The sequence below is a fragment of the Neoarius graeffei genome, chromosome 18, assembly GCF_027579695.1.
Source record: "Neoarius graeffei isolate fNeoGra1 chromosome 18, fNeoGra1.pri, whole genome shotgun sequence".
Lineage (NCBI taxonomy): Eukaryota > Metazoa > Chordata > Actinopteri > Siluriformes > Ariidae > Neoarius > Neoarius graeffei.
In genome coordinates, this window is record NC_083586.1 from 17,890,275 (window position 1) to 17,916,296 (window position 26,022).

The 26,022-nt window shown below is 44.2% G+C and overlaps 1 protein-coding gene across 1 annotated transcript in view; it reads right to left on the minus strand.

Moving 5' to 3' along the window:
* The window catches only part of LOC132865962 (receptor tyrosine-protein kinase erbB-4-like), a 235,721-nt gene that overhangs the window by 90,215 nt on the left and 119,484 nt on the right, over positions 1–26,022 (minus strand). Inside the window, exons 2-4 of the mRNA XM_060898467.1 lie at positions 24,683–24,834; positions 4,497–4,683; positions 98–232 (exon numbers count right to left, since the gene is read on the minus strand). Coding sequence (XP_060754450.1) covers positions 98–232; positions 4,497–4,683; positions 24,683–24,834 — 474 coding nt within the window. The remainder of the gene's footprint in view (positions 1–97; positions 233–4,496; positions 4,684–24,682; positions 24,835–26,022) is intronic.

Genomic DNA, 26,022 nt, shown 5'->3' on the forward strand with positions numbered 1-26,022 from the left:
CCATGTGGAAGAAGTTTCCCGTTTTGCTCCTGACTCACAAAATATAACGAATCAGCTGTGACTTCATACAGATATCAGGCACGCAATATTTACTCACATGAATAGCCGCTGTTGTTGGATGGCACCACCAGGAGCTCAGCGCGAGGGTTCCTCATGATGTCCTGCCAGTGGATGGTGTCCGTGTGGCACAAGAACTTGTTTTGGTCCACGTACACACCACCGTTCAGGATCTCTGACAGGATATATGCATATATATATATATATATATATATATATATATATATATATATATATATATATATATATATATATATATATATATGTTTTTAAAAAAACAAGCGATGAATAAGAATCTGTGACTCATCAGCATCTCATGAACGGATAAAAACAAGCTTATATCATGAGCAGAATGTCAACGTTACTTCACAACATTCCAGCATATAATGAAAATCAATGTCCTTTTTTTTTTTTTCAAAATCTGACCTCATAATTATCCAAATGTATGACTTCCAGGAAAGTAGGAACTACTAACATAAGGTGTAGACCTAATCACAGCTTTTTCTAGCACATTTGTTAATCTCAATATGACACAATGTACATCAAATGAATGGATCATAATTATGACCATCTCTAATAAGGAGCTAGGAGAAGAGTTCAAGACCCACTAATGTGGGCAAGATGAATTTTGCATGCATCTTGTAATGCCACTGAGAAAGACTAATATTTATTCACGAAAGATTTGTTGTATCATATCAACAACTTATTAGGAAATTCAGGAACAGCGCTTCTGCTTGGTTATTGGAGACTCATTAACATTTAAGTACAAGTCAAGGCTGAATTATTTAAAACTGAATTAATGAACACAACATCTCATCTCATCTCATTATCTCTAGCTGCTTTATCCTGTTCTACAGGGTTGCAGGCAAGCTGGAGCCTATCCCAGCTGACTACGGGCAAAAGGCGGGGTACACCCTGGACAAGTCGCCAGGTCATCACAGGGCTGACACACAGACACAGACAACCATTCACACTCACATTCACACCTACGGTCAATTTAGAGTCACCAGTTAACCTAACCTGCATGTCTTTGGACTGTGGGGGAAACCGGAGCACCCGGAGGAAACCCACGCGGACACGGGGAGAACATGCAAACTCCGCACAGAAAGGCCCTCGCCGGCGATGGAGCTCGAACCCGGACCTTCTTGACTTGCTGTGAGGCGACAGCGCTAACCACTACACCACCGTGCCGCCTGAACACAATATTATGCATATAAAATGCATTTGCACTAATTCACAGAATCAGAAATGAGAGAAAGAGGACATGTGATTTTTAAAAAGTGATGGGACTTAAAGGCAAGACAGTATCAGCTACTGTATATATGGGTGTAAAATAACACTGCTGAAATTGATGGATGGATGGATGGATGGATGGATGGATGGATGGATGGATGGATGAATGGATGGATGGATGGATGGATGGATGGATGGGAGGATGGATGGTTGGAGTGATGGTATGATGGATGCATGGATGGATGGATGGATGGGATGATGTGTATGAATGGATGCATGGATGGACAGTTGGATTGATGGTATGATGCATGAATATGATGTGGGTATATGTATGGATGCATGGATGGACTGATGGCTTGGTGGGAGGATGGACAGTTGGACTGATGGTATGATGCATGAATAGATGGAAGGAATTATGGATGGATGGATGGATGGATGGATGGATGGATGGATGGATGGATGGATGGATGGATGGATGGTCAAATATATGCAAATTAGGGATGGATGTTAGGCATAAAAGGATGTATATGTGTATGTAAGAATAGCTAGATGGATGGATGATTAGATGGAACTATATATTTATTCATGTATGTATAGATGGATGAAAGTACTGTATGTATGTGTGTATTTATGGAGGAATGGACAGGATTATGGATGGATGGATGGATGGATGGATGGATCAATGGAACAATAGTTGATGTACTGTATGTCTGCATGCATGTATGAATGGACAGAAGGATGGATGGATGGCTGGATGGACGGATATGCAGCATGACAGAACATATGTCCTGAACAATGCAGAGTTTGATATTCATATTATTATACATTTATAACAGTTCTACCCAAGCATACATTAAAATGTACATTTAAACAAATGTTGACAAAATTAATATTAAAAGAAATAAGTAAAACTATAAGTAATATAGCAATAATAACATAACTTTTATTTTGGAGGCGGTTGACTGAACCATGTAGATTTTTCTGACCCATCCATCCATTATCTGTAGCCGCTTATCCTATTCTCCAGGGTCGCAGGCAAGCTGGAGCCTATCCCAGCTGACTATGGGTGGGGGGTACACTCTGGACAAGTCACCAGGTTATCGCAGAGCTGATACATAGAGACAAACAACCATTCACACTCACACCTACGGTCAATTTTGAGCCACCAATTAACCTAACCTGCTTGTTTTTGGACTGTGGGGGAAACCAGAGCGCCCGGAGGAAACCCACGCAGACACAGGGAGAACATGTAAACTCCGCACAGAAAGGCCCTTGCAGGCCACTGGGCTCGAACCCAGGACCTTCTTGCTGTGCGGCAACAGTGCTAACCACTACACCACCATGCTGCCCTGATTTTTCTGCCCATTTTTTAATATTATGAGTTTATGTTACAGTATAAAGAAATGTAGCATACCGTACTTACAGTATAATACTACAAAATAATACAAAATCAATTAAATAAAAAAAAAACCTGCACAAATCAAAGTCATTTAACATCAGAATATTAAAGTCCTAATGTCATGCTAAAATGCTGTATTTTAAAAGAGGCTTCTTACCTCATATTCAGTATTGTGGAGTAGAAATTCATTTATTTTGAGTATAAATTAAAGTGTGTATTGTAGGTGGCACAGAGGTAATGTACCAATTCATTTTCCCCTAGCTTACCTTCAAGAAACCAGTGAAGAAGAACCAGCATGCGTTTAGCCCCATATGCTTTTTGGACCTAATGTCCCATGTGTCGGTGTGCTTTGAGGAAATAAATGGTTGTCTTTCAGTCATTCATTCGACAGCTCGTTTATGGGGATATTGCACACTTTATGGAATTTGCTCAAGCTCGTTGATCAAACTGACAGGAAAAGGCTGTTCTTCGGGCTTTTTTCTGTGTGTTGTTGTTGTTGTTGTTGTTCAAAAGACAAAAAGTAACACGGACACCAGAAATAAGCAGGTTTTCGGCAAAAAATCTCAGCCCCAGATACTTGTTAAAAATCTGCAGGTTGATACAGGAAACTCTTGTATCCATTCTCTAGCCCTGGTTTTCTTTATTGCTGCTATACTTCACCTCTGACCACCTTTATAGTTCACGTCTGTCTTATTAGTACCAATTTCTGAGTGTAAACATGTCTGTTTGTCCAGGAATCATGTTAATGTTAGGTAGCTTATTTTCCATCTTGTTTCCCAGGTTCCACTGTATTCATTAAAGCTCCTAGTTACAGTTTTCCACTTTCCACTACTCACATTTCTAGGTGTGTTATGGAATCTGATTCCATATGTTTCAGCTTGTTATTTTGGATTTTGACCATGGATCTCCTCGCCATGGGTTTGAACCTAATCCATTGGAAATACCTAGATAGATTGAATCAACAGATACATCCTGGTGGGCTCCTCAAGGATTCTTTGGATAATTAAGGGTTCTTAGCTTGGATCCAAGTGGAAGTCTTCCACTATGTTGTTGAAGTGTAACGCGTGACACTTTGAAACTATTGGTATCCTAGTGAAAATTTTTTCTATACATTTTCCAATGAGTGAGAGAACTTCCACTGAAAGTTGGAAACGTTTGAAATGACAGCTGATTCAGGGAGAACATGCAAACTCCACACAGAAACACTGTAAAAATGATTTGTTGTTTTAACTTAAAAAAAAGTTAGTACAAGGGTTGCCTTAAAATTTTGAGTTCACTGAAATTAATATAGTAAGTTCACAACAATTTAACTTACTATGTGAATTTCAATGAATTCAAAATTTTAAGGCAGCCCTTGCACTAACTTTTTTAAGTTAAAACAACAAATCATTTTTTACAGTGAAGGCCCTTGCCGGCCACGAACCCAGGACCTTCTTGCTGTGAGGCGACAGTGCTAACCACTACAGCACCATGTGCATGTGTTTTGTAAATACAAATTAGTTCTTCATTAAACCTGAGGTATTGATACTTAAAATGCCCCAGTCTCAAATACTCAAATAGATATGCGGGTTTGTTTGTTTGTTTTTTTTCATTAAAAAAGGCCTATAGGGCTCTTAAAGCATCTTTTATTTACTGTTAGACTGAGAAGCTACAAATATATTGGCCAACAAAATACAAGGAAAAGATCCCCATTCACCAGTCATAACAATTCATATACATTTTGCATGAAATCTGATTGATCACATAGAAAAGGTCAGCAATACTGAAGGTAAAGAGGCAGACACACAGGAACTACAGGATCGAGTACCAGTGAGATTGTTGAGGCCGAGTTGGCGCAGACCACAGTATTCGTCTCTCCTGTAGTTGAGGAAGATGGCCAGAGCATAACGGCCTTCGTACAATTTGGCACCACGGATGATGCGCAGGTTCTCCAGAGGCAGATAGTCGAACTGGTTCAGAGCCACCAGGACGTAACCGGTCACCTCGCGGATTGACTGCATAAACACAACAGGAACACTGAATACAGGAACTTGTTTTGTGGACATTCCACAACACTAAAAAAGTATAACGTGTCACTTTCATCTCATCTCATCTCATCTCATTATCTCTAGCCGCTTTATCCTTCTACAGGGTCGCAGGCAAGCTGGAGCCTATCCCAGCTGACTACGGGCGAAAGGCGGGGTACACCCTGGACAAGTCGCCAGGTCATCACAGGGCTGACACATAGACACAGACAACCATTCACACTCACATTCACACCTACGGTCAATTTAGAGTCACCAGTTAACCTAACCTGCATGTCTTTGGACTGTGGGGGAAACCGGAGCACCCGGAGGAAACCCACGCGGACACGGGGAGAACATGCAAACTCCACACAGAAAGGCCCTCGCCGGCCCCGGGGCTCGAACCCGGACCTTCTTGCTGTGAGGCGACAGCGCTAACCACTACACCACCGTGCCGCCCCGTGTCACTTTCATTTCTTAAAAATTTTAATTATAATAATCTACTTTAGTTATTAGTGTTATCACTATGCATCATTGATCATTTTCCTATAACACGTACGAGTTATATATGCATTTGCGACAATATACACCTCATTTCAAATTGATGGCCATGAAAAAAAGATGCTATTATAACAGTGCTCATGCATGCACCCACTTTTTCAAAGAAAAGTTCAACACAAAAAGTTCCATGCCATAACTACCGATGCAAAACTTTTGTCAGCGAGAATAGGCAAGGACTACAATTCCATGACACGGCACACAATGCATGAGGAAATTCAAACGCCGCAGGCTGTAATTAGTCAGATTATACCTTACAGCTCCTGTAATTATCAAGTAAGAGGTTGGGTCGTGTCAAATTCGAGTGGGTTCTGCATGAAAATAACCTCGTTGGATATAGCTTGTCTGCATAACAATTAAAAAAAGAGAAGAAAAAAACAGGTCGCGCTGTTCATGTTCATAACAATCCTGAACAAATGAGTTGCATAAACCTCAACATTTCTGAAGCATAAAAACGTATTATAAAAATGTTTTTTTTTCAATGAACATGGATTCCAGCTGTTTTGCAGTGATTGTCTTTGAATTTTCAGTGAAAGTTTTCTGTATGTTTGTGACCCCCTAAAATCTTTCACTAATTTAACCTGAAGCATATGATTCAATATGCTGTTTTTCTTTTACAATTTGGTTATCTCAAATCCACATGGCTGACATTTTCACTTTTTATGTTACTCAAAGTTTGAAGCAGCGCATTTAATCACTTTCAAATAATCAGCATGATTGGAAATAAGTGTTCAATTTGACACTTTTTGTCACATCCAGCCTGGATCTTTCCATTTCCATCCATCCATTATCTGTAGCCTCTTATCCTGTACAGGGTCGCAGGCAAGCTGGAGCCTATCCTAGCTGACTATGGGTGAGAGGCGGGGTACACCCTGGACAAGTTGCCAGGGCTGACACATAGAGACAAACAACCATTCACACCTACGGTCAATTTCAAGCCACCAACTAGCCAAACCTGCATGTCTTTGGACTGTGGGGGAAACCAGAGCACCCGAAGGAAATTCACACAGACACGGGGAGAACATGCAAACTCTACACAGAAAGGCCCTCATCAGCCACTGGGCTCGAACCCAGGACCTTCTTGCTGTGAGGCGACAGCGCTAACCACTACACCACCGCATTTCCATTTCCATTTATGGCATTTGGTAGGCACCCTTATCCAGAGTGACTTATATAAATGCTTTGAAGTCTCTATCAATAAATACATCCTGATACTGGTTCACTAGGACAACGACTAAGAAGATTATTATGCTAAGGTTTCACATAGCCGGAATCGCTTCATGGTAGATGCTGGTAGATGGTTTTGGGCCTTCTGGGGGTCAACCAGCACACATTCCAGGTCTTTCTGTTGGAATACTGTACGTGTGAGCTGGGGAGAACCTTTACCAGGAGGGCATGGCTTCCATTTCCAGAAAGTTTGGTCATGTTGAAAATTGCCGGGTCAAATCAGAATCAGAATTACTTTATTAATCCCTGGAGGGAAATTCAAATTTGCTACCAAGCTCCTGAATCAAAGAAGAAGTAAACATGTCTAAAAATAGAAGATTTGTCTTCTATTTTCAGATTCGTCTGAAAAAAGAATAAATAAAAATAAAAGAAATTTAAATAAGTTCAATAACTTAAATAAAAGCAAAATGAAGTGATTTTATATACGATGATTCCTATATACATATATTGCACCTGAGTTAAGGATACAGTATACATGGTAAGACAGTGTACGACAGTTATACAGTGGCATTGTACAGCTTGACTGCAACAGGTAGGAATGATTTCATGTGTCTCTCAGTTGTGCAGTGTGGAAGAATCAGCCGTTTACTGACTGTGCTCCTGTGGCTGATTAGCTCCTCATGTAGAGGATGGGAAGGACAGTCTAAGATCGTTTTTATTTTGGACAGTGTCCTCTTCTCCAACACCACTGTCAGAGAGTCCAGTTCCATGCCTACAACATGGCCGGCCTTCCTGATGATCTTATTGAGTCTGTTAGTGTCCTTCACCTTCAAGCCGCTGCTCCAGCAGACGACAGCATACAGGATGGCACTGGCCACCACAGACTCATAGAACATCTGCAGCATCATTTGGCAGTTGTTGAAGTACCTCAGCCATCTCAGAAAATAGAGACGGCTCTGGCCTTTTTTGTATACAGTGTCCACGTTTTTGGACCAGTCCAGTTTATTACCCAAGTATACCCCCACCCCCAGGTACTTATATTCCTCCACCACGTCCACACTGATCCCTTGGATGTTAACACAGTTCACCAGAGCCCTGATCCTCTTCAGATTGACCACCAGTTCTTTCATCTTTGTCACGTTGAGCTGTAGGTGGTTCTTCCTGCTCCACATGGCAAAGTTGTCCACCACCATCCTGTACTCGCTCTCATCACCACCGGTAATACGTCCAACCACTGCAGAGTCATCAGAAAATTTCTGGAGGTGGCAGGTCTCCGTGCAGTAGTTGAAATCAGTGGTGTAGAGAGTGAAAAGGAAAGGAGAAAGGACAGTCCCTTGCAGAGCCCCGGTGTTGCTGATCACTCTGTCCGACACACAGCACTGCAAGCGCATGTACTGTGGTCTGCCAGTCAAATAATCCACAATCCAGGACACCAGTGGGGCATCCACCTGCATCGCTGTCAACTTCTCACCCAGCAGAGCCGGCCGGATGGTGTCAAAAGCACTGGAGAAATAAAAAAACATGATCCTCACAGTGCTGGCTGGCTTGTCCAGGTGGCCATAGACTTTGTTGAGCAGGTAGATGATTGTGTCCTCTACTCCAAGACGGGGTTGGTAGGCGAACTGAAGGGGGTCAAGAAGTGGTTGGACCATAGGCCGGATCTGCTCCAGGATGTCATTCAAGGGTTTTCATGATGTGTGACATCAATGCCACGGGCCTGTAGTTTTTGAGGTCACTGGGACACGGCTTCTTCGGTACAGGGATGAGGCATAACGTCTTCCACAGCACGGGGACCCTCTGAAGACCCAGGCTCATATTGAAGACATGCTGAAGTACTCCACTTAGCTGGAGGGCATAGGTCTTCAGGGCCCTGGGGCTAACACCATCCAGGCCTGCTGATTTTCCTGCATGGAGTCTCTTCAGCTGTCTTCTCACTTGCTCCTCACTGATGATCACTGTGGAGGTGACGGTTGGGGGAGGGATGAAAGTGTTTCTTGGGGGGGGGGTGCTCAGCCAGGGGGTCTGTTGAGGAGGTGCAAGTGAGGTCCTGAACTGGGGATGAGGTTGGGAAAGAAGAGGCAGGGAAGGGGAGAGAATGTGAAGTGTGTGGTTGTAGCCATCCCGCAGAAGAGTGGTGGTGGTGGGTTGGGGTCACGCCATAGAATCTGTTGAACTAGAGAGTCAGCTCATTTGCCCTTTCCACATTGCCATCCACTCCTTCACTGTTGGTTGGCTTGTAACCAGTGATGGTCTTCATTCCACTCCACACCCTCTCATGTTGTTCTGTTGGAGTTTCCACTCCAACATCCTCCTGTACTTTTCCTTGGCCTCCCTGATCATTGCTCTCAGTGCACGCTGTACACCTCGCACTTCCACCTTGTTGCTGGCTCTGAAAGCCCTTTTCTCTCATTTAAGAGGGCTTTCATGTCCTTCGCTACCCATGGCTTGTTGTTGGGATAACAGCCGACAGTCCTAGCTGGGACAATGGTGTCCACACAGAAGTTGATGTATCCCGTGATGCACTCTGTGAGCCCATCAATGTCGTCTCCGTGGGGCTCACACAGTGTCTGCCAGTCTGTCACCACGATGCATCCCTGCAGTGTCTCGTTGGCCTCATCTGTCCATCTCCTCACTATCTTTGATGTGGTGGGCAGTCTCTTCACCAGAGGCACATAGCAGGGGGAGAGGTAAATCAGGTTGTGGTCTGACCTGCCCAGTGGAGGAAGGCGGAAAAAGCTGTAAGCCTCTTTAACATTAGCATACAACAGGTCTATTGTTCTTCCCTCTCTGGTAGGACAGTTCACAAATTGGGTGAAAGTGGAAAGTGTTTTGTCCAAATTAACATGATTAAAGGGTCTTTTTTCAGTGGAGTTTTTAGTGGAGTTGACCTGGCTCTCTATGAGTGATGTATCTACTTGATTGGGAAATCAGCCTGACTCTGACTTCCTGGTTTACTCACTTCCTGCTTCCTGAGTTGTTCACGCCGAGTCCTTTTTCCCGCGAGTGCCGGCGTTAATTACTAATCCTTTTTTAACTTTTTTTCTACAAATAAATTTCCAGTATCCTCTTCATTTTTATTGTACTGTCGCTTTCATTTTTGTACTTTTCACTTTCGCTTTCCTTTTTCCGTTTTTTTTCCCGGTTTTTTCTCTTTCTTTTTTCGGAAGAACGCCGAGACCGGAAGCTTTCTTTTTCTCTCCTCCTGTGTAAAGTCCACAAGCGGAGGCCATCCACACCTGATCTGCTTTAATATCAACAGATCTTCATTTAAGGTACGTGAATCTTTTCATCATGGCACACCTTCAGCCTGTTCAGTGTGCTGAGTGCAGGATGTTTAGTCATTCTTCCTCTGTCACTAGCGATAGCTCTATTAGCTTTACTTGTGATAAGTGCAGATTAGTTAGCTCTCTGACGGAGAAGATTTCAGTGCTAGAAGCGCGTGTCCAGGCTTTAGAGCAGGTTAGTGAGCGTGAGAACAGTGTAGTTTCTGTTAGGGAAAGTCTGGACACCCTAGGTGGAGTTAGCAATCCCCCAACTCCGGCATTAGAGCCCTTACAGCGGGGCGAATGGGTGACGGCTCGGCGGCATAAGCGTAGAGCCAAAGCTACCGCTGAGGCTCGCCCACAGGAGCACCACTCCTCTCCGCGTCACGTGTCAAACAGGTTTGCTCTCCTTAGTGATGCACCCACTGAGAAACCTGAAAGAAACCTGAAAGTCCCCTCTGGTTATAGGGGACTCTATCATACGGCACGTGAAATTAGCTCAGCCTTTAGGGGCACCAGCAGCTTTAGTCAGGTGTATACCGGGAGCCAGGGCGCCGGACATAGCAGGTAATCTTAGGGTCCTAGGCAAGCACAGGTTCTCAAAGATAGTTATCCATGCAGGAGCTAATGATATACGCCTTCGATAGTCTGAGGTTACTAAGAGTAACTTTGTAGAGGTGTTTAAATTAGCGAAGGCGATGTCCGATGCTGTAGTATGCTCTGGCCCCATCCCAATGCGGTGTGGCGATGTAGCTTACAGCAGGTTATGGTCGCTGAACTGCTGGCTGTCCAGGTGGTGCTCTGAAAACAGTGTGGGCTTTATAGATAATTGGGCTAATTTTGAGGGCACTGCTGGCCTGTTAGGGCAGGACGGTATCCATCCCACTCGGGAAGGTGCTGCTCTCATTTCCTGCAGCATAGGTCATAGTCTCAGAACAGGCCTAGTAAATTTCTGACAATCCAGAGCCAAGGCCAGGGAGCAGACGAACAGACTAAACCGACTGTCTGCTAGCTGCACAGAGTCGTCACTCAGGGCCCACTACATCGAGACTGTGTCTGTTCCCCGAGCTCAACAAAAAGGTAGAAATTTTCAGAGAGTTTGTTCCAGTAACCTAATCAATATAAAATTAGATCATATTGACTGTACAGCTGCTGCCAGCACCTTTGATCTAAAGGTGGGGCTATTAAATATTAGATCTCTTACATCTAAAGCGCTAATGGTTAAGGAACTCATTACTGATCAGGAGTTTAATGTACTGTGTTTAACAGAAACATGGATTAAGCCAAATGAATATATAGCATTAAATGAAGCGAGTCCTCCTGGATACAGTTATATACACCAGCCTCGTCTAACTGGCAGAGGAGGAGGTGTCACGGTTATTTATAACGATTATCTAGGTGTAACACACAAACCTGGTTATAAATTTAATACATTTGAAGTTCTTCATACTCATATAATGTATGTAGCCTCGAAAAATAAGTCTACCCAGTTAATTCCATTGCTTATTATTTACAGGCCCCCGGGGCCATATTCTGAGTTTCTTTCTGAATTTGCAGATTTTATCTCAGATCTGATTATTTCCTTAGACAAAGCTTTAGTTGTCGGAGATTTTAATATTCACTTCAATAACCCAGAAGACCCTTTAAAAACAGCGTTTGTGTCCATCTTAGATTCAGTCGGGATTAAGCAGAATGTCATAGGACCGACCCATAATGGTGGTCACACCCTTGATCTAATACTAACATTCAGATTAAACGTAGACAATATAGTCATACTTCCACAGTCTGAAGTTATCTCAGATCATTGTCTCATCTCATTCAAAATATGTCTGAGTAATAATATATGCACCTCACCACGCTACTGTATTAAACGTACTTTCACATCAACTACTGCACAGAGCTTTATAAATGATCTCCCAGAGCTGTCAACTTTGATTGGGTCACTGTCAGCCCCTGCAGAACTTGATCAGGCAACTGAATGCAGGGCTGATAGCGCTCCGGCTATTTCCGGATTTCCGGCGTAGCAACGTGGCTGATTTTTTTTTTTTTAATCGTCCTTTCTGTCGTTATTTTCTGGATTCGCGATGCGCAGACCAATTTTAACTGTCAACTACAGATACATGTCTATGTACAAGACGATAAGCCAATCAGAAATAGGGCGGGCCTTTGTCTCAGCCAATAACAGTAGGCTAGATTGATGCTGCTGAACCAGGCTCTCACACGAGCCCGTTTGTGCCGACTCGAGTCCCGCATGCGCCTCCCAACTTGTCTGTGGCGTCGGTTAAGCATGGCTACATTTATGAAGCCAGGAGAGGATGTAAAACACATCGATAAAGGTATAAAAAATAAATGGCACTGGGCTTGGCTGGAGGATTTGGGTGTTGACGGTAAACCCTTTTCGAGCTGGTGTCAAAAGTTACCTCAACCCGGTGTATGTTACTGCACTTTATGTTGGAAAAAGTTAGTCTGTGGTACAAGTGGAAAAAAAATGCTACCCCGGCACGAACAAGATGCTTTCCACAAAGCAGCAGCCAGGTCAGTGCAATATACATCACGTTTGCCAGGAGCAAGTGCCACAGCGGACATTCCGCCCTCGATTACAGACAGAGTGACTGATTTAAAAATCCGACTGTGTGCCTTCATTGCGGAACATGACTTGTCGTTCACGGTAGCTCAACCACTTGTAGCCCTGTGTAAGAAAGTCGCCGAAGATGGAACCGCACTTGCACAGCTCTCCGTGTCAAGACAGCATGCGAGCTATCTGCTCACCCATGGCATATCGCCAGAATTTAAAAAACGTCTGTCTGAGAAACTTCGGAGTTCTATGTTTTCCCTCAATATTGACAAGGCCACGGACAAAAACATGGACAGGATTATGAATATACTTGTCCGGTTTTATGACGAGGATACAGGCAGTGTGAAGACCCAGCATCTTGCCAGCAGGAAGGTTAACATTGTAAATGCTGAAGCTTTGATTGCAGCGCTAAATGACGTCCTGCGCTCATATGGACTCAACTGGAGACAAGTTACCAGTCTGTTACTTGATAATTGCACCGTTATGAGGGGGAAAAAGTCTGGGCTGGAAACTCTGGCGAGAAAGGAGAATCCTAATCTACTTGACATATCTGGAGACACGGTGCATATGGTGTCAAATGCGGCAAAAGCCCTTCTGAGCCCATTTCGATCCGAAGTGGAGGATTTTTGCTCCGATGTCTACTATGACATAGAAAAATCGCTCAAGCAAAAGGAGATATTTTCGCAATTCCAAAGTTTATTGCATATCCCCGGAAGAACTTGATGAGGCCCATCAGCAATAGATTTATCCAAATGTTGGAGGTCTGTAACCGGATGAACGAGCTTCTGGATGCTGTTGTGCTGCACTACTATCACGTAATAGACCCCAATGAAGAACACAGATACAGGTAATAATAAATAATAATAACACCTGTGATTTATTTAGGGTGATCGCCCCAAATCGAATCGAATGAGGCCATTTACTTCCAGTGATTGTGCAAAACTGGACTAATAATGCCAATCTAAGTTTTGAATACATTGGGAAGGACATGGGCAGTGTTTTCCTGAGTAATAGGGTATTGAAATGAAAGTATTGAAAAAAAAATCAAACTATTATCAAAAATAGTGACTTCACGATAGTGATGTCACACAGGCTGTTAATTGTTTGAATAATGTGTTAAAACAGTACGTCGCATACATAATACACCCACCCCTTACCTCCTGAGAAAAGAAAAAAAAGTTCAGGCTCAGGATTTTTTTTCACTATCAGCCCTGTGAATGCTTAGAGTCAACATTCCGCCATACTTTAGATAATGTAGCTCCTCTAAAAAGGAAAATGGTCAGAGACAAAAAATTAGCACCCTGGTATAATGATGACACTCGCACATTAAAACAGACCACTCGAAAATTGGAACGTAAATGGTGTCAAACAAAATTGGTAGTGTTCAAATTAGCTTGGAAATAATCCTAGATTCCTATTTAATACTGTAGCAAAATTAACCAGGAATAAGTCCACTATCAACACATGCACACCTGCAGTATGTAGTAGCAACAACTTCATTAATTTTTTTAATGACAAAATTGAGAATATCCGACAAAAAATTCAAACTACTAATTTAAGGTTAGACAATGAAAGTGACCTTGTAGTTAACAATATAACTGTATCAGATCATCAGTTAGAATGTTTTACTCCCCTAAAAGAAACTGAATTACTTTCATTAATCTCTACATCAAAAGCCTCAACTTGTGTACTAGATCCCTTACCAACACACCTATTCAAACAGATAATGCCTGGAGTAATTGAACCGCTTCTAAAAATAATAAATTCTTCTTTTATGATTGGCTATGTACCCAAATCCTTTAAACTAGCAGTTATCAAACCCCTGATTAAAAAACCTGACCTTGATCCCTGTCAGCTGTCCAATTATCGGCCAATATCAAACCTCCCCTTTATCTCCAAGATCCTTGAAAAAGCTGTGGCACAGCAGTTATGCTCATATTTACATAGGAATAACATCCATGAAATGTATCAGTCAGGATTTAGACCTCATCATAGCACAGAGACAGCACTGGTTAAAGTAGTAAACGACCTACTGTTGGCGTCTGATCAGGGCTGTGTCTCGCTACTTGTGTTGCTTGACCTTAGTGCAGCATTTGATTCCATTGATCATTCCATTCTTCTGGATAGACTAGAAAATGTTGTGGGAGTTAAGGGAATGGCCCTCTCCTGGCTCAGGTCTTATCTAACTGATCGTTATCAGTATGTTGATATAAATGGTGATATTTCTAGACGTACCGAGGTAAAGTTTGGTGTTCCACAAGGTTCTGTCTTGGGTCCACTGCTTTTTTCTCTATATATGTTACCTCTGGGCGATATTATTCGTAAACATTGTATTAGTTTCCACTGTTATGCTGATGACACACAGTTGTATGTCTCTGTAAAACCTGATGAGAGACACCAGCTTAATAGAATTGAGGAATGTGTTAAGGACATTAGACACTGGATGCTTATTAATTTCCTTCTGCTTAACTCTGACAAGACTGAAGTACTTGTACTAGGACCACATACAGCTAGAAGTAAGTTTTCTGATTACACAGTAACTCTGGATGGCCTTTCTGTTTCTTCACGTGCAGCAGTAAAAGACCTCGGAGTGATTATTGACCCCAGTCTTTCATTCGAAACTCACATTGATAACATCACCCAGATAGCTTTCTTTCATCTCAGAAATATTGCAAAGATAAGAAATTTAATGTCATTGCATGATGCAGAAAAACTAGTCCATGCTTTTGTTACCTCCAGGTTGGATTATTGTAATGCCTTACTGTCTGGATGTTCCAATAAGTGCATAAACAAGCTCCAGTTAGTTCAAAATGCAGCAGCAAGAGTCCTTACTAGAACTAGAAAATATGACCACATCACGCCTGTCTTATCCACACTGCATTGGCTCCCAATCAAATTTCATATTGATTATAAAATACTACTATTGACCTTTAAAGCACTAAATGGTCTCGCACCACAGTACCTGAGTGAACTTCTGCTCCTCTATGACCCGCCACGCCTACTTAGATCAAAAGGTGCAGGCTATCTGCTGGTACCTCGTATAGTGAAGGCTACATCAGGGGGCAGAGCCTTTTCTTACAAAGCCTCACTGTTATGGAACAGCCTTCCAAGTAATGTTCGGGAATCAGACACAGTCTCAGCATTTAAGTCTAGGCTGAAAACATATCTGTTTAGTCAAGCCTTTTGTTAATGGTGTTTATGAGGTAAAGGAGTAGATCTGGAGGGTCCTCAGACGTAGAGTGTTTTGGTAAACTGGGATGTATGGATGCTGTCAGTCCCCACTCGCTTGCTCACTCGAGTTTGTTGACGTGTAGTGGCTGGCTGCTTTATGTCCCGGGGCTCCCTCATGCCTGTGTTACCTTCTGGCTCTCTCCTTTTAGTTATGCTGTCATAGTTAGTTGCCGGAGTCCCTGCTTGTACTCGGTGCAATATGTATACTGTTCCTACTTATTCAGGTGACATTGGGCATACCTAACCACCTGTGTTTTCTTTCCCTCCCCCCCACCCCAAATCTGTCCCTCTGAGCTACATGGAGTCAACAGGAAATCTTTTGGTGGAGAGGGTGGAGACCTCGACTGGCTATCGTAGCCTGCAGGGAATCGGCCGTCAGACATTCTGTCGCATGTCCCAGACCCAGTGAAATGTAACTGAATTGTCTTGGCCAGCCCTAAGGGTCCCATCTGCATCTCATCATTGCTGAGGAGTGTGCTCCCATCACCCAATCAAGCATCCAGCCAGAGCAGGTCATGATATATTTTTTACCATATTAACATGCCATTGTTGTGTGTTATGCCTGATGTAAAGACTCTCGTCTCTGCGAGCCTACCACACAGATTTAATACTTGTCATTTTTAGGGCATACCTAACAACGTGTTTTCTTTCTCTCCCCCCCCCCCCAATCTGTCCCTCTGAGTTACATGTTGATCCTGGGATTGAGATGCTGGCCTCTTCTGCCCCTCAGACCTGCTTGATCCATCCTGGTGCCCTGTGTCTGGTCGGATTTTTATCGCACCGCTCCTGTGAAGGACGGCCCCATGAGGACAGTTGAGGGTTATACCTGGTAAAACTGTTAATATTATAGTCAGGCTGTCTGTTGTTGCCCAGATGAGGATGGGTTCCCTTTTGAGTCTGGTTCCTCTCGAGGTTTCTTCCTCATGTCGTCTGAGGGAGTTTTTCCTTGCCACCGTCGCCACAGGCTTGCTCATTGGGGATAGATTAGGGATAAAATTAGCCCATGTTTTAAGTCATTCAAATTCTGTAAAGCTGCTTTGCAACAATGTTTATTGTTAAAAGTGCTGTACAACCCCTCCTTGAACTGCCACCTTATTGTGGTGGAGGGGTTTGTGTGCTTGAATGATCCTAGGAGCTATGTTGTCGGGGGCATTATGCCCCTGTCAGGGTTTCCCAAGGCAGACAGGTCCTAGGTGACAGGCCAGACTAAGAGCAGTTCACCAAAACCCCTATGGAGAAAAATCCGAGGACCGTGACGTCGCCCGGGATGACGCAGCTGGGGCCCCACCCTGGAGCCAGGCCCAGGGTTGGGGCTCGTATGCGAGCGCTTGGTGGCCGGGCCTTTGCCCATGGGGCCCGGCCGGGCTCAGCCCGAAGAGGTGACGTGGGCCCGACCTCCTGTGGGTTCACCACCCACAGAGGTAGCAGTAGGGGACTGGTGCAATGTGGATTGGGTGGCAGTCGAAGGCAGGGGCCTCGACGACCTGATCCCCGGACACAGCGGCTGGCTGTTGGGACATGGAATGTCACTTCGCTGGGGGGGAAAGAGCCTGAGCTTGTGCGGGAGGTTGAGAGGTACCGGCTAGAGATAGTCGGGCTCACCTCCACGCACAGCTTGGGCTCTGGAACCCAGCTCCTCGAGAGGGGCTGGACTCTCCACTTCTCTGGAGTCGCCCGTGGTGAGCGGCGGCGGGCTGGTGTGGGCTTGCTTATAGCTCCCCAGCTCAGCCGCCATGTGTTGGAGTTTACCCCAGTGAACGAGAGGGTCGCCTCGCTGCGCCTTCGGATTGGGGAGAGGGCTCTTGCTGTTGTTTGTGCCTATGGCCCAAATAGCAGTATAGAGTATCCGGCCTTCTTGGAGTCCCTGGGAGAGGTACTGAGGAGTGCTCAGACTGGGGACTCCATTGTGTTACTGGGGGACTTCAATGCTCACGTGGGAGATGACAGTGACACCTGGAGGGGCGTGGTTGGGAGGAACGGCCTCCCCGATCTGAACCCGAGTGGTGTTTTGTTATTGGACTTCTGTGCTAGTCACGGTTTGTCCATAACGAACACCATGTTCGAGCATAGGGGTGTCCATAAGTGCACGTGGCACCAGGACACCTTAGGTCGGAGGTCAATGATAGACTTTGTAGTCGTTTCATCTGATCTCCGGCCCTATGTCTTGGACACTCGGGTGAAGAGAGGGGCTGAGCTGTCAACTGATCACCACCTGGTGGTGAGTTGGATCTGCTGGCGGAGGAGGAAGCTGGACAGACCTGGCAGGCCCAAACGTATGGTGAGGGTCTGCTGGGAACGTCTGGCCGAGCACTCTGTCGGGGAGGTCTTTAACTCCCACCTCCGGGAGAGCTTTTCCCAGCTTCCGAGGGAGGCGGGGGACATTGAGTCTGAGTGGACCATGTTCTCTACCTCCATTGTGGACGCAGCTGTTCGGAGCTGTGGCCGCAAGGTCTCCGGTGCCTGTCGTGGCGGCAATCCCCGAACCCGGTGGTGGACACCGGAAGTAAGGGATGCCGTCAAGCTGAAGAAGGAGTCCTATCGGGCCATGTTAACCTCCAGGACTCCCGAGGCAGCTGACGGGTATCGGCAGGCCAGGCGTGCTGCAGCTCGGGCAGTTGCGGAGGCAAAAACTCGGAACTGGGAGGAGTTCGGGGAGGCCATGGAGAAGGACTATCGGTCGGCCTCGAAGAAATTCTGGCAAACCGTCCGGCGCCTCAGGAGGGGGAAGCAGTACTCTGCCAACATTGTTTACAGTGCGGGTGGGGAGCTGTTGACCTCGACTGGGGACATTGTCGGGCGGTGGAAGGAATACTTTGAGGATTTCCTCAATCCCACCGTCATGTCTTCCACTGAGGAGACCGAGGCTGATGACTCAGAGGTGGACTCGTCCATTACCCAAGCCGAAGTCACTGAGGTGGTTTGCAAGCTCCTCGGTGGCAAGGCACCGGGGGTGGATGAGATCCGCCCTGAGTATCTCAAGTCTCTGGATGTTGTGGGGCTGTCTTGGTTGACACGCCTCTGCAACATCGCGTGGCGGTCAGGGACAGTGCCTCTGGAGTGGCAGACTGGGGTGGTGGTCCCTCTTTTTAAGAAAGGGGACCGGAGAGTGTGCCCCAATTATAGGGGAATCACACTTCTCAGCCTCCCAGGGAAGGTTTACTCCAGGGTACTGGAGAGGAGAATTCGACCAATAGTCGAACCTCGGATCCAGGAGGAACAATGCGGTTTTCGTCCTGGTCGCGGAACACTGGACCAGCTCTATACCCTTCATAGGGTGCTCGAGGGTTCATGGGAGTTTGCCCAACCAGTCCACATGTGCTTTGTGGATCTGGAGAAGGCATTCGACCGTGTCCCCCGTAGTATTCTGTGGGGGGTGCTTCGGGAGTATGGGGTTCGGGGCTCTTTGCTAAGGGCTGTCCGGTCCCTGTACGAACGGAGCAGGAGTCTGGTTCGCATTGCCGGCAGTAAGTCAGACCTGTTCCCAGTGCATGTTGGACTCCGGCAGGGCTGCCCTTTGTCACCGGTTCTGTTCATAATTTTTATGGACAGAATTTCTAGGCGCAGCCAGGGGCCAGAAGGAATCCTGTTTGGGAACCACAGGATTTCATCTCTGCTTTTTGCGGATGATGTTGTCCTGTTGGCTTCTTCAAACCAGGACCTTCAGCATGCACTGGGGCGGTTTGCAGTCGAGTGTGAAGCGGCTGGGATGAGAATCAGCACCTCCAAGTCCGAGGCCATGGTTCTCGACCGGAAAAGGGTGGCTTGCCCTCTCCAGGTTGGTGGAGAAGTTCTGCCTCAAGTGGAGGAGTTTAAGTATCTCGGGATCTTGTTCACGAGTGAGGGAAGGATGGAGCGTGAGATCGACAGGCGGATCGGTGCAGCCTCCGCAGTGATGCGGTCGCTTTACCGGTCCGTTGTGGTGAAGAAGGAGCTGAGCCAAAAGGCGAAGCTCTCAATTTACCGGTCGATCTACGTTCCAACTCTCACCTATGGTCATGAGCTTTGGGTAATGACCGAAAGGACAAGATCGCGGATACAAGCGGCCGAAATGAGTTTCCTTCGCAGGGTGGCTGGGCGCTCCCTTAGAGATAGGGTGAGAAGCACAGTCACTCGGGAGGAGCTCGGAGTAGAGCCGCTGCTGCTCCACATCGAGAGGAATCAGCTGAGGTGGCTCGGGCATCTTTTTCGGATGCCTCCTGGACGCCTCCCTGGGGAGGTGTTCCAGGCATGTCCCCCCGGGAGGAGGCCCCGGGGAAGACCCAGGACACGCTGGAGGGACTATGTCTCTCGGCTGGCCTGGGAACGCCTCGGTGTTCTTCCCGAGGAGCTGGCCGAGGTGTCTGGGGAAAGGGAAGTTTGGGCTTCCCTGCTTAGACTGCTGCCTCCGCGACCCGGTCCCGGATAAAGCGGAAGAAGACGAGACGAGACGAGGCGCTGTACAAATAAACTTGATTTGATTTGATTAAAGTCACCTGAGATAGCAATGAATGCACTCGGGTGTTGAGTCTGTAGCCAGGCTATTGCAGAGTGAATAGTCTCACAAGCAGTGTTTGGGTTTGCAGAGGGGGGAACATAAACAGCCACCAAGATAACATTAGAAAACTCCCTGGGCAGATAATATGGACGAAGTTCGACAGCACACAGTTCAACATCCGGGCTGCAGATGCGCTCCTTCACGGTGATGTGAGCTGGGTTACACCACCGGTTGTTCACAATAACGGCAAGCCCTCCCCCTTTGCGCTTACCACTCCTGGTGCAAAGGGGGAGGGATGAATTCATCCATTGCAACCATGAAGGCATCCTTGAGGCATACATGGGGCTTACGTGGGCTACTGGGGGCTACCGTAGCATTCAGTCACAACCATCAAGCTCAAAATGTTCATGGAACAACATTCTGCAGAAAGTGAAAAGTTTGCCTAGGGGGTGTGGTTTATTTCCTCTTGCCATGGCTATGCCATGAAAACCGTACACACTGCCATGATTTTCATAAGGCCAGATGTCACTGCCACCATTTGTTTTACCGCCGTCTTCCATCGCTGTCATCGCAGTTACCACGCTTTCATTTGCATATTTACTCCATCCAAATTTATGCGACGGATCACCTCCAAAATCTGCTGGAATGGCCATGGTCGGCCCCAGGCACAGTTCTTACGGATCAACCAGCTCTGTGTGGCCTTAGCATCAGTCTAAAAACTCTCTTGGTTGAAAGAAAAGCATTTCACCTTCAGAACACCCCACCCCCCGCAAATTCTCAACCACCTTTTTGCTTATCTTATGCACTTCTTGTTTATAAAATAATGTGGGTTTTTCTCTTGTTGCAAAGTCTTGCAGGTCATCTGTTATTCCAGTAAGTTCTGATTATTTGGATTGCTTTTTTGTGTATGATATCCTTTTTTTTTAAACCTTGTATTATACGTTGACCACATTTTGATTTTGTCTAGTGATGAGACTGTTTTTGGTATTGACCTGAACTCTCTTGACAGATTATGTGTTAACAAACACGCTAAGTACGGATCCTTATTCTGAGCCCTTTGTTGCACTTTTTAGGTAAAATTTTTTGGATCTATTTCATGCCATTTTTGAGTGTTTTTGTAAAATAAAACATTTTTTTTGGGGGGGATATAGTATATTGATGAATAAATGTGTACTTTTGAATCTTATTGTGTAGGGGGAAAATGAGATTAGTATGTACACAAGTAAATTCTGACTGATCAAAATATTCTTATTTCGAGGCACCTGGAAAACTGGGTGGGTTTTTTATTTTTATTTTTTTAATGGTTGCATGAAATGTTATAAAAGGTTCCCAGTTATGGAATGGGGGAGGGATCATCACATCACATCACATACATAACTCTATTGGTGAATATTTTCCAAGACTCCAATACACACAATAAGCAGTTAATATAAAGTTTACCTTTTTATATGTTTTTTCTTTATCATTTATTCAAGCAGTCTAGCAATACAATGTTATTAGCCAGTCTTTTTTTTTTTTTAGACCAAAGAAAGCAACAGATCCTGCAATGTTAAATATGTCTGTAATTTGAACCCTGTCAATTCAGAGGCTTCTCACACCAGCATCAATCTCTGGATGCGCTTAAGCTAATCAACATTTTTGCTACGTATCCACGGAAATCAGCTTAGCATTCGTGGTGCGTGTCTGACCGCGAGAATGTATAAAGATGCACTAATTACAGCTGCTTGGAGAAGCACCTCTTACAAAATTCAGCGTGTTGCAACTGGATTCAAAACGAATCTCAAATGACTCTTTAAGTAAAGCAAGACGAGGGCTTTTTTTTTTTTGATGCAAGAGGGGGGAAAACTAGAAAAGGGACATTAGAGGGTATTTTATGATGAAAGCAACTTTGATTTTGAAACATCCAGCGTTATCAAAAGCATGGATATTCATATAAAAATAATGGTTCGAGAAAGTTTGGGTAAAGTCTTTGAGGAGTGAAAATGCAGTGACTTGGAAAAATAAAGTGAAATATGTAAGCATTTTAATAGTTACTTAGCTGAACCAACATCTCACCTCTTTAGTTTCTTGCAAATGGGACATTTTATTCAGAAACGGTGTCACCAATGTTCCAAATTGCCTCAAAAATATTGGCACACATGAGACTCTGTAGGCTTGGTTTTTCCCCATCAAACTGGAGAAGCATGGGAGCAGGATCTGGAGCTCAGTATAGATGAGGACCAATGGGCCAACACCCTTGACTTGGTTCATAACTCTTCTGTCTGTGCTTGGCATGGGCTGCATCAAGGTAAAATTAATTACACTAACTATATATTGTCTAAAATGTACCCCGATGTTAGCCATGCTTGTAACAGCTGGGGTCAGTCCTTGTACAATGTCAAATGTACAACAGGAATTCAAGGTTATGAAGCTCAAAGGATGCTCTATTGAACTTTGACATTGGTAGAAACCAGTTATTTTACCACCAGTGGAGTTGTGCTGTATAAGCCACACCCATGTCTTATGTTTCTAAAAATGTAAATTATTCTCAAAAATGTTAAAGATTTGTACCAAAATATTGACTTGATATCAAAACCATGTACTCTACCAGCAAATACAAATGTTAATCTGTCATGACTATACCATTAATAAGAAATCAAACACCTCATCTCATGGTGCACTGTTATAGAAAAAAAATCAGGTTAATGTCTAATCCAAAACCCAGACTTCATTGTTGTATAATTTTGCATAACTCATTAAGTTTCCTAATCGCTCTGTTTAACTCGGTTTAACAGACCCGTGTTCCTGCTCAGTCATCAGTGCCGCTGTGAAGCTGTGACCATCTCTTGGGCTCATGACAGGAATACAAACATCGCTGCTCAAACAGCAGTCTGTGTTACAATCCTCAAGGACAGCCAAAGTGGGTCATGCTCCATTAAAGATGGCCGACTGTTTCTACTGCACTTTGATTCAAATCCCCTTTATACTTTTTAAATGCTCTGCTTTAGAAACTTCTTCTTCTTCTTCTTCTTCTTACAATGTCATTATTTTAACACTGGAACACAGGACAAGTTTAATTAACTGGATAACCTCCTGCTTAATCTGATCTAATCACATTTGTCAAATATTTTGCAAATGATTTAGACAAAAAACCCTCTATCTTGTTTTTCTAACTATTAGTTATGTTTATGATTTATGATTACTTAAAGTATAAAACAGGCAAATCATTTCTTATTAATTAAAGAATGATGCACTTTTTATCCATTTAGAGTTAGATATCATGTTGTTGAATGTCTGTGAAACAATTATCACTTGTGGTCTAACAGTCATTCTCTCATCAGCCTCTGTTGAAGTAATAAGATGACGATGACGACAACAAATGTAGTTTTTCATGTTGGTGAGAACCAAAGAATTTCCAGTTTTGGAAAGCTTGACCCCTGACTGTTACGAAGCGCTGCCACTGACAGAAAACTTGACCGAATCAACAATTTTTCTTTGTTAAATATCAATGTTTTAAATGTTTATTATTAAACGTAGATAATGTTTAACGTCCACCTTACAAGTGCTAGTAGAAGTTATTACTATAGAAATGATAACATGCATACTAGAACATGTCATATTAGAGAATTCCTTATTTGGGAAGTTGAGCATTTGGTTTTAGAGCTTTAGGATTACTCAAGTTTCATTTTTAATTTGAGAAAGTTCAGGGTTTAAAGGTTAGAACTTACCAGAAAGGAACTGAAATTAGGGGACAGCTAGTGTTGTTTAGGGGTTAGGCTGATCCTCAGGAAGCTTATGCTAAAGGTCTCACATAGCCAGAATCACTTCATGGTAGATGCTGATAGACAATTTTGGGCCTTCTGGGGATCAAGCAGCACACATTCTGGGCTCTTCTGTCAGAATATGTGAGAGCCAGGGAACTACCTTGACAACCGGGTGGGTGTGGCTTCCATCCCCGGAAAGTTTGGTTGTGTTGAAAATTGCCATGGGTCAAACGCCGGATGAATTCATCCATTGCTACCGTGAAGGCATCCTTGAGCATCCTTGAGGGATACGTGAGGCTTACGTGGGCTACCATAGCATTCCATCACAACCATCAAGCTCAAAATGTTCACGGAACAACATTCTGCAGAAAGTGAAAAGTTTGCCGAGGAGGCATGGTTTATTTTATCTTACCATGGCTATGCTGTACTGCAGCCATGAAAACCATAAACACTGCCATCAGGCCATACGTCGCTATACATCGCTGCTGTCACCCAACCGGCCTCAACTGCGGAGGCTATTGCTGCCCAGCCATCGTTACCGTTGCCAACCATAATAGCTTCCATCATTGCCGCTGGTACTTCTGGCATCTATCATCACAGCTACTGTGGCTTCAATTGCATATTTACTCTGCCCAAATTTATGAGATAGATTGCCTCCAAAATCTGCCAGAATGGCCACGGTAGCATCAGCCACGGTTCTCATGGATCAACCAGCTATGTGTGACCTTAGTGTTAGGGGTTTAGATCCTAGGGTTGAACCTATGTGTTGCTGGTTGTATTTAGCATTAATAGGTTTGACTCAAGGCTTAAAGATATGATTGTTTATTTAGCGTAATTCAGTTTTTGGTGGCTGGAGTGATTCACCTTTCAAATTTTGTTTGAGCATTAGTGTGATCAGCATGACTCATTTTGAGAAAGATGAGTTGCTTAGGTTTAGGGTTCAGGATTCGGGGTTAAGGTTAATGTTGGTGTACGTCACCTTGAGAAAGTTGAGGTTGCGGTTTCGCTCGATGCTGGTGATCTCCAGGTTTCCCATCACCACCTCACAGTTCTCATAGAACTTGCGCAGGGTGTAGTAGTGCTGGTCCAGATCTGACAGGGTACTGAGCTTGTTATCGGTGCCCTCACATACTGCAAAACAAAAAGTTTGGTCAATAGGTAGAATTATTTCCATACAGAACAACACCAAGACAGTGACTCTGGGCATTTGAGTTTGACTACAATGGAGAGACTGCTGATGGAACGACTGACATGATGTTATAGTAAAATAGTGGTTTATTTATTCCTTACTTATTACAGATTCTTCAAAAACAAATCGTTTTGGCCTGAGGCCTTCACAGTCTTCAAAATTCAAAATTCATCTCTGCTTGACGTGACGTTTAATTAAAACACGCTTCTTTCCACGCACCACACATCTTCCTCTGGATGGCCAGAACCATCTGCTCGATCAGTTGGCCTACAGCAGAACACCAGAGTGTGTGTGAATATGTGCGCATGTGTCATGATCAATTCCATCCCTGCACCAATGCACTCATCTACGCTGTTATGTAGAGAGTGAGAGACAAACCTCATCTGAACACCACATGCTTACGTATAGCACTGTTCTCATGTGCCAACTGGCAGTAGTCCTTACTGCATCCCATCAATGTGTCTATTGAACAACACCAAAGCCTTGTCTTCTCAAAAACCACTATTCACAACAACAATGGAGAGGAAAAGTCAATATGAGTAGGTGCCAAAGTACTCTCACATTTGTATGGCCAAAAATGGAAAAGCAACAGCATGATAATAGGAATAAAGTACGGTACATAATTTCCTTTAAAAGAGCTACTCTCTCTTCAGACTCCAAACACCGCATTTATACATTTATACCACCTGGGTTAAGGAATGAATCACTTAGTGTCATAAGAAAAATTAATGTCTAAAAGTCTATAAAATGACTTCTTAACTAATTTGCTTTAGATGCATTTCCCTCTGAAACAGGAAGTCAGAATGACAGCAAGTTGGAGTGCTTCACTGGTACACACACCATTCACTAGCATTTGAAATTAGCGAGCTAGCTAAATATGGTGAACAGCATAGACATTAACAATAGTGTAATAGTGATGTAGAAGCCCTGATGGTGTTTAAAGACAGAACCATGTTTTCCATCAGTCTGAGGAAGTAACATATTCCAGCATTGAAGAGCCTCAACTGCCATTTGTTTTTTTCTGAACAAGCGATGCTTATATTGTAGCCAGAAACACAAAAGGGTAATGTAGTGTAGCCAGAAACACACCAACGAACAATGTTTACTGCTAACAAAGCTGCTATTGTAGA